The 16,944-nt window shown below is 42.9% G+C and overlaps 1 protein-coding gene across 4 annotated transcripts in view; it reads left to right on the top strand.

Annotated features, from left to right (window-relative positions):
- Positions 1–10,291, top strand: part of LOC139538432 (activin receptor type-1-like) — a 39,242-nt gene extending 28,951 nt beyond the window's left edge. For all 4 annotated transcript variants that reach the window (XM_071340443.1, XM_071340441.1, XM_071340442.1 and 1 more), the window contains exons 6-12: positions 2,334–2,539; positions 4,233–4,332; positions 6,013–6,159; positions 6,400–6,675; positions 7,439–7,636; positions 8,653–8,783; positions 9,274–10,291. In XM_071340443.1, coding sequence (XP_071196544.1) covers positions 2,334–2,539; positions 4,233–4,332; positions 6,013–6,159; positions 6,400–6,675; positions 7,439–7,636; positions 8,653–8,783; positions 9,274–9,408 — 1,193 coding nt within the window. In that variant the 3' untranslated portion in view covers positions 9,409–10,291. The remainder of the gene's footprint in view (positions 1–2,333; positions 2,540–4,232; positions 4,333–6,012; positions 6,160–6,399; positions 6,676–7,438; positions 7,637–8,652; positions 8,784–9,273) is intronic.
- Positions 10,292–16,944: the final 6,653 nt, after the last annotated feature.

The raw sequence follows: 16,944 nt of genomic DNA, 5'->3' as shown, positions 1-16,944 counted from the left end.
AGCACCCAATGTCACAGGCCAAAATATTTTCAAGGACATCAACCACCCGAGCCACGGGCTGATCACCCCCTATCATCCAGAAGGTGAGGTCAGTACAGGTGCATCAAAGCCTGGACCGAGAGACTGAAAAACAGCTTACATCTCAAGGCCATCAGACTGTTAAATAGCCATCACTAGCCGGCTACCACCCAGCTAGTGATCCCTGCACCTCAGAGGCTGCTGCACTATGTAAATAGACATGGAATCACTGGCCACTTTAATAATGTTTACATACTGCTTTACTCATCTCATATGTATATAGTGTATTCTATTCTACTGTATTTTAGTCAATGCCACTCCGACATTGCACGTCTTAATATTTACGTATTTGTAAATTCCATTTTTATACTTTTAGATTTGTGTGAATTGTTAGATTCTACTACACTGTTGGAGCTAGGAACACAAGCATTTCGCTACACCCACAATAACATCTGCTAAATATGTGTGTGACCAATAACATTTGATTATAATTACTGCCAAGAAAACAACACTTTTGGGCCATATACTCTTAGTGATCTGCTGTCTGTGATCGGTTGACTGACGTGAAGAGGCAGGTGCTCTATTGATTGTGTCCACTTGGCCATTCTCCAGCGAGGACGCGATGCTGCGGCGCATGAAATTGTCTGCCATAGTCGTTTGCTGCATGGTCCTCTATTGGTCTGCTTTTCAGGCCTGTGTGACAGTTCCACCCCGAGCACCTCCACAGCAGAGGAGGGGACAGTCTGAAAAAAGAGACAAACGTTAGAATTGTGTTTAGTCACGGTCTACTTCCTCCTATGTCCTCTCTGAGATTGTTTGCTCGGCCTGACACAGACCTGTAAGGCAGTGTAGAGCGGAGCCCCCTGGGAAAGGAGATGACACTGTGCCTGCGTCCCAATTGGCACCCTATACCCTACATTGTGCACTACTTTTGACCAGGGAATAGGGGGTCATATGGGACAAGGCCTGAATGAAATGTATAGCTCTGTTCTCTAAAACTCACTCTCCTCTCCTATCCACAGTAAAACCAGTAGGCTAGGTATGTATAAAAATGAATTATTTCCTAAATATCAATATTTCTTTGAGGTTAGTCCCTGCTTTTGTTAAACACACCTGTTAAACACACAATAAGATCTTAGCATCTACCAAAAACTACATTTCTGCGTTAACAAGAACAGTAGAAAACATTGACACTATGTGCCATCATTTCGGTCTAAAATCTGTTTTCTATACTGTCTATTCTGAGCTAGTTGAGCTTCATTGAATTCCACTCCCCAAGAGTGCTATGCAAAGGAGAAAGAGTTCAGTATGCATGGGAGAAAAGAGGGAGCATTGTCTGTGCTGAGGGCTAGGCAGTCTTTTCCCCCTGGAGTGTGTGGAGTGTGTGTGGTAGTCAGATCTCCAGGCATGGTGGTGGTGCAGCCTTTTGATGTGTGGCCTATCCCACCCATGGATATATGCTGCAGTGTGCTCTTACCTTGGCCTCCCTCTCAACCCTGGAGCCAGGTTCCTCAGTCTGTTTGGTCCAGGCAGAGCAGGCAGGCGGACGGGGGAGGAGGGAGAGAACGTGTTCTTTAACATGCCTAATTATCATTGCCTCTCCTTGAATGATGCCTCCCAAAGCTTAGGGCTTTAGTAAACGCTGTGTTTTGATCCCCCGGGGCAGCTGGGCACCTGGCTAAGCTGAACGGAGGAGGAACTTGGTTTTACTGCAGATTTTAAATTCGTTGTCCAAACACGGTACTGGATTGAATGTAGTTCGTGTTTAAAGGCGATTATGTTGCTGGAGATTTTTTTGTCTTCATCTGGTTCTGGCATGATGTGATATATACTTCATAATAAACTAGGTGGTTTGAGCCCTGAATGCTGATTGGCTGACAGCTGTGGTATATCACACCGTATACCACGGGTATGACAAAACATGTATTTTTACTGCCTTAATTATATTGGTAACCAGTTTATAATAGCAATAAGGCACCTCGGGGGTTTGTGGTATATGGCAAATATACCACGGCTAAGGGCTGGTATTCAGGCACTCCGCGTTGTTGTCGTGCTCAAGAACAGCCCTTAGCCGTTGTATATTGGCCATATACCAAACCCCCTCGTGCCTTATTGCATAATTGTCCCTGACTTGGACAATAGTGCAGGGACAAAAAACCACCCTCTTCCTTGTCTGTTTCCCGTATATTTAGGCAGATCATATCTTTTTGAATGCGTTTTTATATATTGTATGACATCACATTTTATTTATGTTTCTACATACAATATGTACCAGGATGTTCAAATAAACCTAAACCTCTTTCTCATCCTCGTAGCAAGCAACCTGCCCAACTACAGCTTGACTACACTGGCCATCGTCATCGTGGCTCCGGTCATCGTGCTCGTCGTCCTCTCTGGCATCGCCATCCTGGTGTTCAGACGCATCCACCAGAACCAGATGGAGAGGCTGACGGCCCGGGAAGCTGAGTACGGCACCATAGACGGCCTCATCGCCTCCAACGTGGGGGAGAGTACACTGGCGGTGAGTAAGACATGGTCATACTTAGGGTTGCAAAATTCCCAGGTTTTCCGGAAATCCTGGTTGGATGATTACCTGCTTATTCCCTCCTGTTTCCGGGCTTCTTCTAACCAGGGAATTTTGGGACATTGCAACCCTACACTAAGAGCACGCCAGGCCTGGGCTCGTCGGGGAGCTGTGGATAGTATGGTTCCAATCCACGCAGTCCAGCACTGAACACCATTTATACACTCTCAAACTATGTCATAATGTTGAGCCCGAAGACCATTAGTATGTGAATGTGTGCTAGGTAGTCATGCACTCTGTTCCACTTTGTTCATGTAGTCGGCCTATATCAACCCTGTCAGGATTACATTCCTGTCCTGGGAATTGGGAATGAAAGAATTTGTTCCACCACTGTGATGGAAACATATGCGCATTGTTTTACCAGAGCATATTGAGCACATGTGTTTCACAGATACACATGATTTCAACAAAATGGCCTGTTTTGTTTGCAAGTTTGTTGGCTACTCTAGTGAAATAATGCTTTGAGCTTGCCACTCTAATCAGCATTTGTTTGATAAAACTTCAGCAATCTACCCACCTCAAGACCCAGACCAATCCCATCTATTTTTTTTATTAAAAACTTTAAGGAAAACCATAAACAGGCCGAATGTTTCCATTGGGGTGACCAGTCTCACTGATAACACTGATGGGCTGAGGTGTGCTAGAGGAAGTGCCGATGTTGGATCTATTTCTAGATATTTTCCAGAGCCCATCAGAGCACTTGGCAGTGTAAACTCCAAATATGCTGCCGCATAATGTTTTGTTTCAGTATAAGTAAAAAGTGCTTGGCAGCAACCCGGATAAGAGTTATTATAAACTGTGGTGACAGTAAAAAAGAAAAACACATTTCCCTAAAACACATGCGGGTCTCCCCCAGTAGCCCTGGATGCCTAGGAATGTGGTTATTGTGGTAATGCTGTGGCTGAATTCCCCCCTTCAACAGAACAGCCCAGATCTGCATTACCACTAAACATGGACTTTAACTAACGACAAAAGGAGTTGTCATTGGTTTTACGGCTTCTATTTAGTATTTTTCTCCTTTCCCAAATTGTACACAGCATGTGTTTTATGCATGTGGCATCTATCTTTTTAGTTTTTCCATTTTAGTCCTCTGCTTGTTAGTTTGTTTTTCTCAGGCGTGTTTGATGGAGTTGCGGGACACTACCCCCTTGTGTCAGCCATGATGCCCTGCAGATGCCTGGAGAGGAGTTAAAAATAAAAGGCTTAGCAGCATTGCGTCTGTTTGGAGTCTGGGGCTGGGATTAGATCAAATCTCTCAGCCCCCTCAGTTCACTAATCACCAGGGACTGCTGTTGTTTACCCAGGGGGCCCTCTGCTGCTCCAGGGTGGCCAGACTGACTGACTGACTGACTAACTCTTCAGAATGGCCAGACTGACTCATAGATAGACATGCGCACAGACAGACAGCTAGATAGCCAGCATTTGGAGTCTGAGCACTAATCATCAACCATTTCACTCAGCCTCCCCAACGTGGCCCACATCAGAAGGAGGGATGCCAGCTGTATTAACTGAATCCCAGATGCTCTGCTGTGTTGAGGGCTGGGCCACCTTCATCTAGAGAGAGTACAGGCTGATCATATTCCTCTGGTTGCAGTTCATTTATTTTGTCTGTCCTTCTTCTCTCTCGTAGGATTTGCTGGACCACTCGTGTACGTCGGGAAGCGGCTCCGGACTCCCCTTCCTCGTTCAGAGAACTGTCGCCCGACAAATCACGCTCAACGAGTGTGTGGGTCAGTATCCAATCAGAGCCTGTTCTCTTTGTTCAGTGGCTAAGGTGTACGTTTAGCCTCAGTGCAGGTTTTGGAGTAAATGTATTTTAAAAAATAAAAAGAATAAAAAAAAGGGTAGCACTGTTGGAACAGAGATGTGTGTTGCAAAACAGAGCCACTGCTGTTCTCTGACCCTGAGAGATTTCTTAGAAGAGTTTTTCCCCCCAGTAGTATCTCTTAATATTTCTCTTAGTTTTCCTAGAGTTCGGTCTGAAACATGGCCAGATGGCCAATGTAACACTCAACTCCCTAAACCAACATTGCACACATTTGATTTGTGGGTCTAGTCGAGTATAAACTGCCAACAAAAATATTTTTAACAAACATGTTTCATTTCATGTCAAATGGGGCTATACTCGTAACTACCAAAATTAAGGAAACACCTACATATTGTCTTAATATTTTTATTTATTTAACCTTTAACCCTATTTAACCGGCCTAGGAACAGTGTGTTAACTGCCTTGTTCAGGGGCAGACCTTGTCAGCTCGGGGATTCGATCTAGCAACCTTTCGGTTACTGGCCCACTAGGCTACCTTCTGCCCCAAAATAGGGCGTTGGTCCACCACAAGCCACCAGAACAGCTTCAATGTGACTTGGCATAGATTCTACAAGTGTCTGGAACTCTATTGGAGGGATGCGACACCATTCTTCCACTAGAAATTCAGTAATTTGGTGTTTTGTTGATTGTGGTGGAAAACGCTATCTCAGGTGCCGCTCCAGAATCTCCCATCAGCGTTCAATTGGGTTGAGATCGGGTGACTTAGACACACATACTTTAAACCTCAATCCAGGCTGCATCACATCCAGCCGTGATTGGGAGTCCCATAGGGCGGTGCACAATTGTCCCAGCGTCGTACGGGTTTGGCCGGGGTAGGCCGTCCCATTGTAAATAAGAATTTGTTCTTAACTGACCATGCCTAGTTAAATAAAGGTTTAGATAAAAAAATATTTAAAAAATGCTCTTTTGAGACCCCTCTTTCAACGTCACTGAGTTCTCTTCTAGTTGGGGTAGCCAAAATAATGGGCAACTGGGCGTTTTTATTATACATGACCTTAAGCATGATGGGATTAATGATGGGTTAATTGCTTAATTAACTCAGGAACCACCACTGTGTGGAAGCACTAATTTACTGAAGTGTTTCCTTTATTTGGGCAGTTACGGTACCTGTTGTGTGATTTATGTAGTTTATGCAGAAGGTCAAGGTTGAGTAGCATGACAAATTAAATTGTACTATGTGTTCCATTAACTATTGGTCTAGAATTTTGTGTAACACTGCCTTAAAAAATAAATTTTAATCAGTGAAACTCTCTAAATACATTAAATTTTTTTACAAAGAATTCATCATTTTTACATGATAGACTGAGATAATCTGACATTTGCGTTGGAGATGAACATTGGGTTTATTCCTCTCAGAGAGGCTTTATATTTTCCCACTGTATTTGATGAATCGCATTTTCAGTAATTCATTAAAAATGGCTGTATGACATGGCTCCCTATATAGTACACTACTTTTAACCAGGGCCCATACGACTCTGGTCAAAAGTAGTGCACAATATTAAGAATATGGTGAAATTTCAGACGTACACAATGTCTGCTTTGCTCTAATCTTTTTTTTCCTATTTTCTTCGCATTATTATAGGTAAGGGGCGCTATGGTGAGGTGTGGCGGGGCCAGTGGCAAGGGGAGAGTGTGGCTGTGAAAATATTCTCCTCCAGAGATGAGAAGTCCTGGTTCAGAGAGACTGAGATCTACAACACAGTGCTGCTGAGGCACCAAAACATCCTGGGTGCGTACCTCCAGCCATGTTCTGGACAGGAGCTGTTCTCCATGGGACAAATCGAAAACTTCCACTTTTCACCTGGTCATGCATTGATGTCATTGGGAGACTAAGGGAAAATATGACTTAGGAGCGAATTCTATCTGTCCGGCAGTGTTTTAGTGACAAAATGTCTGTGTCATATTGATTTTTAAGACCTTCCCTTGAGTTCTAACAGCTCTGTCTCTGTGTCTGTCTCTTTGACTGCAGGCTTCATCGCTTCCGACATGACTTCCCGAAACTCGAGCACCCAGCTGTGGCTGATCACCCACTTCCACGAGATGGGCTCCCTGTACGACTACCTGCAGCTGAGCACCCTGGACACAGCCAGCTGTCTGCGCATGGCCTTGTCCATCGCCAGCGGCCTGGCACACCTCCACGTGGAGATCTTCGGCACCCAGGGAAAGCCGGCCATCGCCCACCGAGACCTTAAGAGCAAAAACATACTTGTCAACAAGAACGGCCAGTGCTGCATCGCCGACCTGGGTAAGAGCACAGTGTTCCGGATAGGAAGCATAAGTATTATGAGGTTTCATTCAACATGTGTTGTTTACATGACCGTTTTCTGTTATCGTGTCCATATTATGTATTGTGATTTTTTTTTTTAATAGCAGGGCATGTTGTCCACATCGTCTGTGGGTGGAGAGGATGTCCGGTTCTGTTTGTTGTTGGAAAGATTTGCTAGTACAGTAGGCTGTGCCACCGAACACTCCAACCCTGTTCCCTCCATGTCTGTTGATCGTTAGATGAAGAGCAGCAGAGCCGGTGGCTCTTTAAATCGTAACCAAAAATGCATTAAGGGATACTCTTGTGCACCATGTCGCATACTCCCAATGTTCTCTGTGCTAATGATAAGTGTGAGCTATTTCAGGTGGCACACGCAATCTACTGCTACTAATTGAGACTACTACTGCGGTCACGGCCGTCACTGCTGTTAGGTTGTTTATGGAATGTTATGTTGTTTTTGCTCACGATCAAGATGATTTTTTGTTATTTGATGTTGGACGAATAGGGTTGTTTTTGACAACAGTCCTAAACTATCAGCTTGTTTTACCATTGCTATTTTCAAATCCACCAGAGGGCAGTGTTCTCATCTTTGGATATATTCATTTGCGTTATTTACTTAGATATAACATATTTGTTTATCCTCTTTAAATTATTTTGCTATGTGTTTTTTTGTATTTGAATTATTTCGGACGTTTTTGATATAGATAGAATATCCTAACAGAAGCCTGTTTTTCTGTCCCAGGTCTCGCTGTGATGCATTTCCAAGACACAAACGAGTTAGACGTGGGAAACAACCCTAAAGTAGGCACGAAGCGCTACATGGCCCCAGAGGTCCTGGACGACTCCATCCAGATGGACTGCTTTGAGTCCTTCAAGAGAGTGGACATCTGGGCCTTTGGCCTGGTCCTGTGGGAGATCGCCAGGAGGACGGTCAGCAATGGTCTGTACAATACATGGTCCATGGTTTCTTCTGTTCTCTCTCTCACTCCTCACTCCATCCAATCAACGTTGATTTGTCATATGCACAGAATACAGCCTTGTGTACACAGTGCAATTAAATAATTAATTGCAAGCTTTCCTCTCGAGCAGTGCAGCAACTATACAAAGTATCCATAAAAAAAATGTAGGATAAAAAAAGAAACCTCTAGAATGTCATGCATTTAGGACAATATGACAAAGCATGGTAAACATCTTTCCTATAGTAGTTGCATCATACAGAGTTGCTTTAGGTATATGCCTGTCTGTCTGTCTGTCTATGCATGCTTTTCTTGGAATATTCTCTGATGTCCCTGTCAGGGTGTAGTAAAATCCTATAAAAATATGTCCAACATAATTTAGTGTCCAGCTGGCTTTTTAACGATTGATTTCACCACTTCAGAGGAAGTGTTATTTTCGCAGAAAGTCTTCAGCAATCGGATAGCATAACTGCCATATATCACTTTGCTAAGCACAAAGTTACATCGACCGTTGGCAGAACAAGCCAATAATTCAAATCCATACTTGGGCTGAGACGTAGTCAGTCACTCATTTCATCAATGAGGCAATGTGACTTTAGAGGAGTGACAGACACAACTCTCTCCATGCGTTTGTGGTCCAGTCTGGTGCTAGAGGGAGCTGGCGTCTTATCTGAAATGGATCCTGCTTTCTCCACTCCCATTTAAATGGCTTCGTGGTTATTTATAGTTGAACCTGGCTGACAGCCACACACAGGGTATTGGTTAATGCAGGACACCGCAATCTTATTTTCCCCATGACTTTCCACCTGGTACACAGTAGCAATTGAGAGCAACTATCAAAACAAATCCCCTTTGTTAGGAAATTAGCAATTTCCTGTGCTATCTCACGTATTGTGTTTGCCACTTTTTACGTTACTTTAATTACTTTAAATTGCCATGCTGCTGATTGTGTGATCTTACGGACATCTGTGTTGTGTATTTACCCCCATACTCTGTGTAGGCATTGTAGAGGACTACAAACCTCCCTTCCATGACGTGGTGCCCAGTGACCCCAGCTTTGAAGACATGAAGAAGGTTGTGTGTGTGGACCAGCAGAGACCCAACATCCCCAACAGATGGTTCTCAGACCCAGTGAGTACACCGAGACCAGACGAGGCGATCTGAGTTAAATGTTTACTGGTAGAGAGGGAACTAGCTAATATGTTGTCATGGAGAATAGGAGCTGCTCCAAATGTGTCAATTTAGAAGCCGTGCAGAATTCAGCACTGCCTGCTAGGTTGTCCTGCTTCATCAGACGTTCAGTTCACTTGTGAGTCTTCGAAAACAGCCTGTCAGCCGCCCACCTCATTTCCCAGGACCATTGAATACATAATACGGTCTGATGGGCAATTAAAATCTTTTGTGCTTAGAATTCTAGCGTTTAAGAATAATTGCGTTACCCTTTGCAGAACTATAGACTTTCGCAGTTGAGGCTAAAAAATAGTATTTTGTCCAATGTCATTTTTTGTTGTGCAAATTACTGTACTTACATATTCAGGACATTTTTAAATGGGGAAAAGACTCAAAACAAGTGGAGTGGGACTCTTAACAGATTTGCTCAGTTTTTCTTCTTCTTTTCCAGACTTTAACGTCCATCTCGAAACTTATGAAGGAGTGCTGGTATCAGAATCCCTCTGCCAGATTAACGGCGCTACGCATCAAAAAGACTCTGACAAAAATCGACAACTCTCTGGACAAAATGAAAGCGGACTGTTGAGCTTCTTCCTCGTTGATGCAGAGGGAGAGAAGACCTAATGGCCTTTAAAAGATGTCAGGCAGTTTGGTTTCCTGGACAACACACAGGAGAAAAGAGACTGGTTGGGCTCAGTGCTCTTGAAGTGGCACATTGTATTTATTTGCAACACTCTTGGTGGGACACATTTTGGCATCCAAAGATGGCTTACAGGGCATTTAAAACACTGCCAATAGTCTTGGAAATTAGGTGACTATCACTTGAAAGACATAGGAATATTGAACTAACGTTCTTCAAAGAAGAGACTGTTACCTGGGCATTTGAGTACCGTTTATCGCTTTAGAGCTACCCATTTTTATTTTTGACACGACTTAAGTTTGAGAAACATATGAACGTATTTCATTCAGCAATATTGGCTGTGCTTTATCGCTGTTATTGCACTAGCAATGTTTGCATTCCTGACATGCAATGTTGCGAATGTATTTGGGGGAAAAACGCAACTTGCCAAAAACATTTTTTTTTATTTTAATTTAAATTTTATTTTTAATAAATAGTCCACACAAACTCCATATCTTAACAGTAATCAGAATTAGGAAAATGTTTTTGATTCTTACTTGGACTGCATCTCTTGCACCGCTGTTTTACGAAATTGTTAGACCAATTCTCTTGGTATTTCGTCCAAGCTGTAACTTATTTAGCTAACGCACTGTGTTGTAGAATTGTGCTGCGGACAGCTGTAGGCACTCTCTTTTATTCGTCCTACGGAGGTGTTGTCTTAACGTATCCTGTCGTAGAAACTTTGTATATCACCATACATTTTACATTATGTACCTGTTCTTTGTTTGGTTGTTTCATCAGCTTTATTGAGACAAATGCTAAAAGAGCAAATAAAATATTTACTAGATGACACTGAACTCAATTCATACAGGAGCACTAATATTGTCTTACGGCGTGCATTGTCTAAGTAATTGAAGTCGAACTTCAGGCTTTTTCATTTCTTTAATATTTTATAACAAGGAGTGATTTCTATTAATTAAATAGAAAAACCATATAGCTGCTATCTGTCTCATATGTCATAGTCACAACATCAAATGAACCATTTTACTCTCATAATTAAAACATATCATTGGAATGATTGCCACAATATTTGTCCACCATCTACTAAAACCTGAGCATTTGTACATGTCATGATAGGGTTGCAAAAATCTGGTAACCTTCCCGAATCCCAAAATGTAGGTGGGAATAAACAGTACGTCTGGAAATACTCCCAACCAGGATTACTGGAAAACCTGGGAAGTTTGAGAACGTTAACACAGTTTTGCAACTCTGTCAGGATAAGCAATATGCTGGTGGTGAGTACTACTAGTGGTTGTTATGCAAACCACTAAGAGCATATTTTCATTTCAACAGCTCTGAATATTTTCCTTTGTCCCCCCCCCCCCCCCCCCGGACTAGACAGTTCCATTGCCTTTGCATAGTGCCGTTTCACTGACATGCCTCTGAGACGCAAGCTGTTCAGTGCACAAAGGACATTTTCTTGTGTCCAGCCTTTGAACTACTAAACAAATAATGAAATGCAGCAAAGTATGTAGGGCATGTTAATCCATTTCCATATTGAACACCTCTCAATCTCGACTGGAAAATACCAATTCATTTTCATTTGGGAAATGTCACAGGGTTTGCTAGGTCCTAATGACTATAAATTGAACTGCTTGAATTGTGGAGCACTTGCCAGAAGAGAAACAAAAGGCTGGTCTAGAATGGTAAATGGTACCAACTGCGGTGGTTCATACTCCGGAATCAACATGGGACCGGTAAAGGGCAAAGCAATGGCTATGTCAGTTGTCTGCCAGGACTTACTGTGCCCCCCCCCCTCAAAAAATATGTTGTTGCATATTTTACATACATCCTGAGAATGGCACCTTTTCAGTACGTTTGACCAAGGCCAATAGGGATCTGGTCAGAGGTAGTGCACTATATAGGGAACAGTGCTGTTTTGGGAGTCATTCATGGTCCATATTAACTGGTCATTTTAGCCATCTCCTGACCAGATTTAGTTTTTAGCAAGGTCTCATTTTTCTGCTTTGTGTATCAGGCCGGTTGATTACTCACTGTGCTTCCCATTTAACGTTGCATCTTAGTAGGCCTACAAATTATAGCAAATGGCAGAATGATTTTAAACTGTAATACCCACTACAGTACTGCAAGACGACAGTAATGCATATTATTTGTGTACTTGTTTCCCCTCAGCTTTTAGGTGATGGTAGCTTTTAAATTAAAACATTGAAGCAAAGTGTTGCCTGTGGTGATAATGATCCTTCAACAGATGGCCTTGAATTCATTCTGCACGTTTATTCCAAGAATGCATTCGTCCAACTCCGTCACTAAGCTGGCAAACCGTTTTCTTTGAGAAACAGTTTCTTTTTCAGCTTCAAACTGACACCACGGAAAACACACACACTACCTGCCTCTTTCTTTCTCCCACTCTATTGCTGTCTCTCTCACACTCTCGCTTCCCCTTGAGCGGTGCCATTTATCCAGGGGCAGGACGTAGGTAGCCTTGACCTTGAAGAATAGAGAGGAACTGAGCATTAAAGCGAAAATAACCTCTACATTCGGAGTGGGTTTGTTAATGGGTTTGAAATACAGGTAACTGCCCAAAATAATAGGGAAACTTGAGTAAATGAGGGAAAGTATAATGAAAGCAGATGCTTCAACACTGGTTCCTGAGTTAATTAAGCAATTAACTCATGTTTAGGGTCACGGATATACATTCTGGGCTGGACAATATTTTGGCTACCATGGCTATGCCTAGGATGACATTTCCCCCATCCACAGGGCACGAGTGGTCACTGAATGGTTTGATTAGCAGGGCAACGATGTAAAGCGTATGCCATGGCCGTCTCGGTCACCAAAGGCAGCGTTTTCCATCAACAAACCCAAATGATTTAATTTCTCATGGAAGAATGGTGTTGTATCCCTCCAATAGAGTTCCAGACACTTGTAGAATCTATGCCAAGGTGCATTGAAGCTGTTCTGGCTCGTGGTGGCCCAACGCCTGATTAAGACACTTTATGTTGGTGTTTATTTTGTCAGTTTCCTGTAGGTTACTATGGAAATGCACTAACAATGTGGTCACCTATGATTTGAAGGTGTGTAGTGATTTTCATGCAGGTAGCTGTATGGGAGGCCATCAGTCAGATTCACTTTGCATTTACAGTCAATAGAAAGGGAAGGGAACACTGCCGCAACCTCGCTTTTCAACCAAGGTGCATGAATTGACGAGCAAACTGAAGTGAAGAGAAATTAATCTATTCTTTGAGGACAGTGGATGTTTATTTATTTATTAAAACCGATGAAGGCTATAAGGATGCATTGGTCAATAAAGAAGCATGTTTTTTTATCAAGTTCCACTGTCCTGAAAGAATTCAGTCAACAACAGTACTCTTGAGTGGTTGTTGCACTGGGTCTGTGTATGGAATACCCTTAACCTTGTTCTGTTGCCCAGTTGGCTGACCTCTGCATTCTGGAAGTTACAACCCGTAGATCTACATTAGGGACCTAATATGGGCAGTCCCAGACTGCGTCAGAAGCAGGGGGCTCATTTTTCTAAACCGTTTTCCTAAATTCGATACATTGGTGTCATAACGGGCATGGTGCTGCCGAGCAGCTTAGAGTTTTTCCTAACCATGTGACCTGACCAGGAGGTATGCCGGTGCCTGAGGTACTGTAGAACAGAAAACGAGGGTGCTAGTGTAGTGCATCTAGGGTGCTAGTGTTGTCTGGCTAACATGCCAAACTCCTTAGCCATTAGGCCTGGCTTTTGTACCATGTGGTTTGGCACGACGAGTGTAAAGGCAGAGGCTGAAGTAAATCACTTGTGATTTCATTCAGGGGCTCAGTCAGACACCTTGGTGTAATGGCTTTGTACACTGACAGCTGCAAGGTTATGTTCAGCTCAGGTGAAGCCCTATACATTTGTAACAGTAGAGACAGTATTTTATAGGTATAGCCCCTATTTGCAGATAGCATTCTCCATGGGTTTTTATAAATTTATTAAAACAATTGTGTTGTGTTGGTATACCTGGTGAATTACAAATGTATCAGGTTTGTCTGTCCATTTAGTTTTAGATAGACAATTAGTTGGTATATACAGCACTTTGCATCAAGCTACCCTTTATAAACGGTATTCCAGGGCGCGTTCTCGGAGCGTGCACAGACCAGCTGGAAGGTACCTTCACTGTCATTTCAACCTCTCCTTTCCCCAGTCTGTAATCCCCACATGACTCAAGCTGACCACCATCATTCCTTTTACCAAGAACTCTTGTTACCTGCCACAATGACTACCGCCCTGTAGCACTAAGATCTTTAATCATGAAGTGCTCTGACTGGCTGGCCATGGCACACGTCACCTCCATCCCAGGCACCCGAACATTTGGTTTATCACCATAGTGCCCCCGAAGCTCGTCACGAAGCTCTGTACACCTCCCTCTGCAACTGGATCCTGGACTTCCTGATGAGCTGACCCAAGGTGGTGAGAGTAGGCAACAACACCTCTGCCAGGCTGACCCTCAACACGAGGGTCCTCCAGGGCTATGTGCTTACACCCCTCCTGTACTCCCTGTTTACCCACGACTGTGTGGCCATGCACAACTCCATCTCCATCAAGTTTGCTGACAACACGACAGTGTTAGACCTGTTCACCAATGGCAATGAGATAGCCAACAGGGAGATGGTCAGACAGCAACCTCTCGCTCAACGTCAGCAAGACCAAGGAGCTGATCGTGGACTCCTGGAAACGGGGGTGCACACCTCCATCCACATCAATGGGGATGTAGTGGAGATGGTCAAGAGCTTCAAGTTCCTCAGTGTCCACATCACTGAATACTTAAAATGGTCCTCTCACACCAGAACAGTCTTGAAGAAAGCACGGCAACACATCTTCTCCCTCAGGAGGCTGAAACAATTTGGCATTGATCCTCAGGAGCAACTGCACCATTGAGAGCATCCTGGCCAGATGTCCGAGCGCACTACTGGGGGCAAGCTCCCAGCCATCCAGGATGTACATGCCAGGCGGTGTATGAAAAAGGCCCGAAAAATTCCAAAAGACTCCAGCCACCTGAGATATGGACTGTTCTCCATGTTCCCGTCCAGCAGGCGGTACCAGTGCATCAAGGCTCAGACTAACAGACTCCTAAACAGCTTCTATCCCCTGGCCATAAGCCTGTTAAATGGCTACCCACTGGGCACAAACTGGTTGAATCAACGAAAATTTCAACCACAGGATTAGGTCCTCAATGTAACCAATTTTCAACATAGACAAATATGTTGAATTTGTACCATTTTTGAAACGATGTCAGATCTTCAACGTTATATCCACTATCAGAAAAAAACAATAGTCTGGGCTGCACCTCCTACTGGACAGTTGATCTACCTATAGTTATTCATTTGGTCTCCCATCCAGCCCTGCTTATCTTTGATATTTGTCACACACTACTACCAATGTGCTATCATGAGAATGGTTCTCGATCTTTTAATAACTAAATATATTTACTGTTGCTATCGAAATGTAACCATACTTTTTACAAGTCATATATCATCAGTGAGTCTATTTAGGCCTCTAAAGTATAGCATTTGCAAAGTCATCACCAGCTATTGTTTCAATTCAACCCAGGGTTCAACTAAAAATAGGCAATACACATAGGCCTAGGGTTTCAAGCTTTGGTTGTCTTCAAGTTAATCATTAATGTTGGATTCACGTCTCCATCTCAACCAATAATTGAATTTAAAGAATAGGACTTTATTTAAAGTGCTTTTAAAGTTGATATTTTTTTTGTTGATTTTTGGTTGAGATTTAGACGTGAATCTAACATACAGTTGAAGTCGGAAGTTTACATTTAAACTCAGTTTTTCACAATTCCTGGTGTAACTGAGTTTTGTAGGCCTCCTTGCTCGAACATGCTTTTTCAGTTCTGCCCACACATTTTCTATAGCATTGAGGTCAGGGCTTTGTGATGGCCACTCCAATACCTTGACTTTGTTGTCCTTAAGCCATTTTGCCACAACTTTGGAAGTATGCTTGGGGTCATTGTCCATTTGGAAGACCCATTTGCGACCAAGCTTTAACTTCATGACTGATGTTGCTTCAATATATCCAGATAATTTTCCATCCTCATGATGCCATCTATTTTGTGAAGTGCACCAGTCCCTCCTGCAGCAAAGCACCCCCACAACATGATGCTGCCACCCCCGTGCTTCACGGTTGGGTTGGTGTTCTTCGGCTTGCAAGCCTCCCGCTTTTTCATCCAAACATAACGATAGTCATTATGGCCAAACAGTTCTATTTTTGTTTCATCAGACCAGAGCACATTTCTCCAAAAAGTACGATCTTTGTCCCCATGTGCAATTGCAAACTGTAGTCTGGCTTTTTTCTGGCGGGTTTGGAGCAGTGGCTCCTTCCTTGCTGAGCGGCCTTTCAGGTTATGTCAATATAGGACACGTTTTACTGTGGATATAGATACTTTGTAACTGTTTCCTCCAGCAACTTCACAAGGTCCTGCTGTTCTGGGATTGATTTGTACTTTTCACACTAAAGTGTGTTCATCTCTAGGAGACAGAACACGTCTCCTTCCTGAGCGGTATGACGGCTGTGTGTTCCCATGGTGTTTATACTTGCGTACTATTGTTTGTACAGATGAACGTGGTACCTTCAGGCGTTTGGAAATTGCTCCCAAGGATGAACCAGACTTGTGGAGGTCTACAATTTTTTTTCTTCTGAAGTCTTGGCTGATTTATTTTGATTTTCCCATGATGTCAAGCAAAGAGGCACTGAGTTTGAAGGTAGGCCTTAAAATACTTCCACAGGTACACCTCCAATTGACTCAAATGATGTCAATTAGCCTATCAGAAGCTTCTGAAGCCATGACATCATTTTCTGGAATTTTCCAAGCTGTTTAAAGGCACAGTCAACTTAGTGTATGTAAACTTCTGACCCACTGGAATTGTGATACAGTGAAATAATCTGTCTGTAAACAATTGTTGGAAAAATTACTTGTGTCCTGCACAAAGTAGATGTCCTAACCTACTTTCCAAAACTATAGTTTGTTAACTACGGACCCCCCATCCCGGATCCGGGATCATCCTCATCAAAAAAGCTGACTAGCATAGCCTAGCCTAGCGCCACAGGGATATCATATAATTTCATGAAATCACAAGTCCAATACAGCAAATGAAAGATTAACATCTTGTGAATCCAGCCATCATTTCCGATTTTTTAAATGTTTTACAGCGAAAACACTATGTATTTATATTAGCTCACCACAATAGCCAAACACACAACGTCATGTTTCCACCGCAAAGGTAGCTTTCACAAAACCCACAAATAGAGATAAAATTAATCACTAACCTTTGAACAACTTCATCAGATGACAGTCTTATAACATCATGTTATACAATACATTTATGTTTTGTTCAAAAATGTGCATATTTATAGCTACAAATCGTAGTTTTACATTGTGAATACGTCGCCATAATTCACCAAATTGTCCGGAGAAATTTTGG

Source organism: Salvelinus alpinus, chromosome 14 (genome assembly GCF_045679555.1).
Source record: "Salvelinus alpinus chromosome 14, SLU_Salpinus.1, whole genome shotgun sequence".
Classification (NCBI taxonomy): domain Eukaryota; kingdom Metazoa; phylum Chordata; class Actinopteri; order Salmoniformes; family Salmonidae; genus Salvelinus; species Salvelinus alpinus.
The sequence above is the reverse complement of the archived record's forward strand: the minus strand, read 5'-3'. Positions and strand labels throughout refer to the sequence as shown.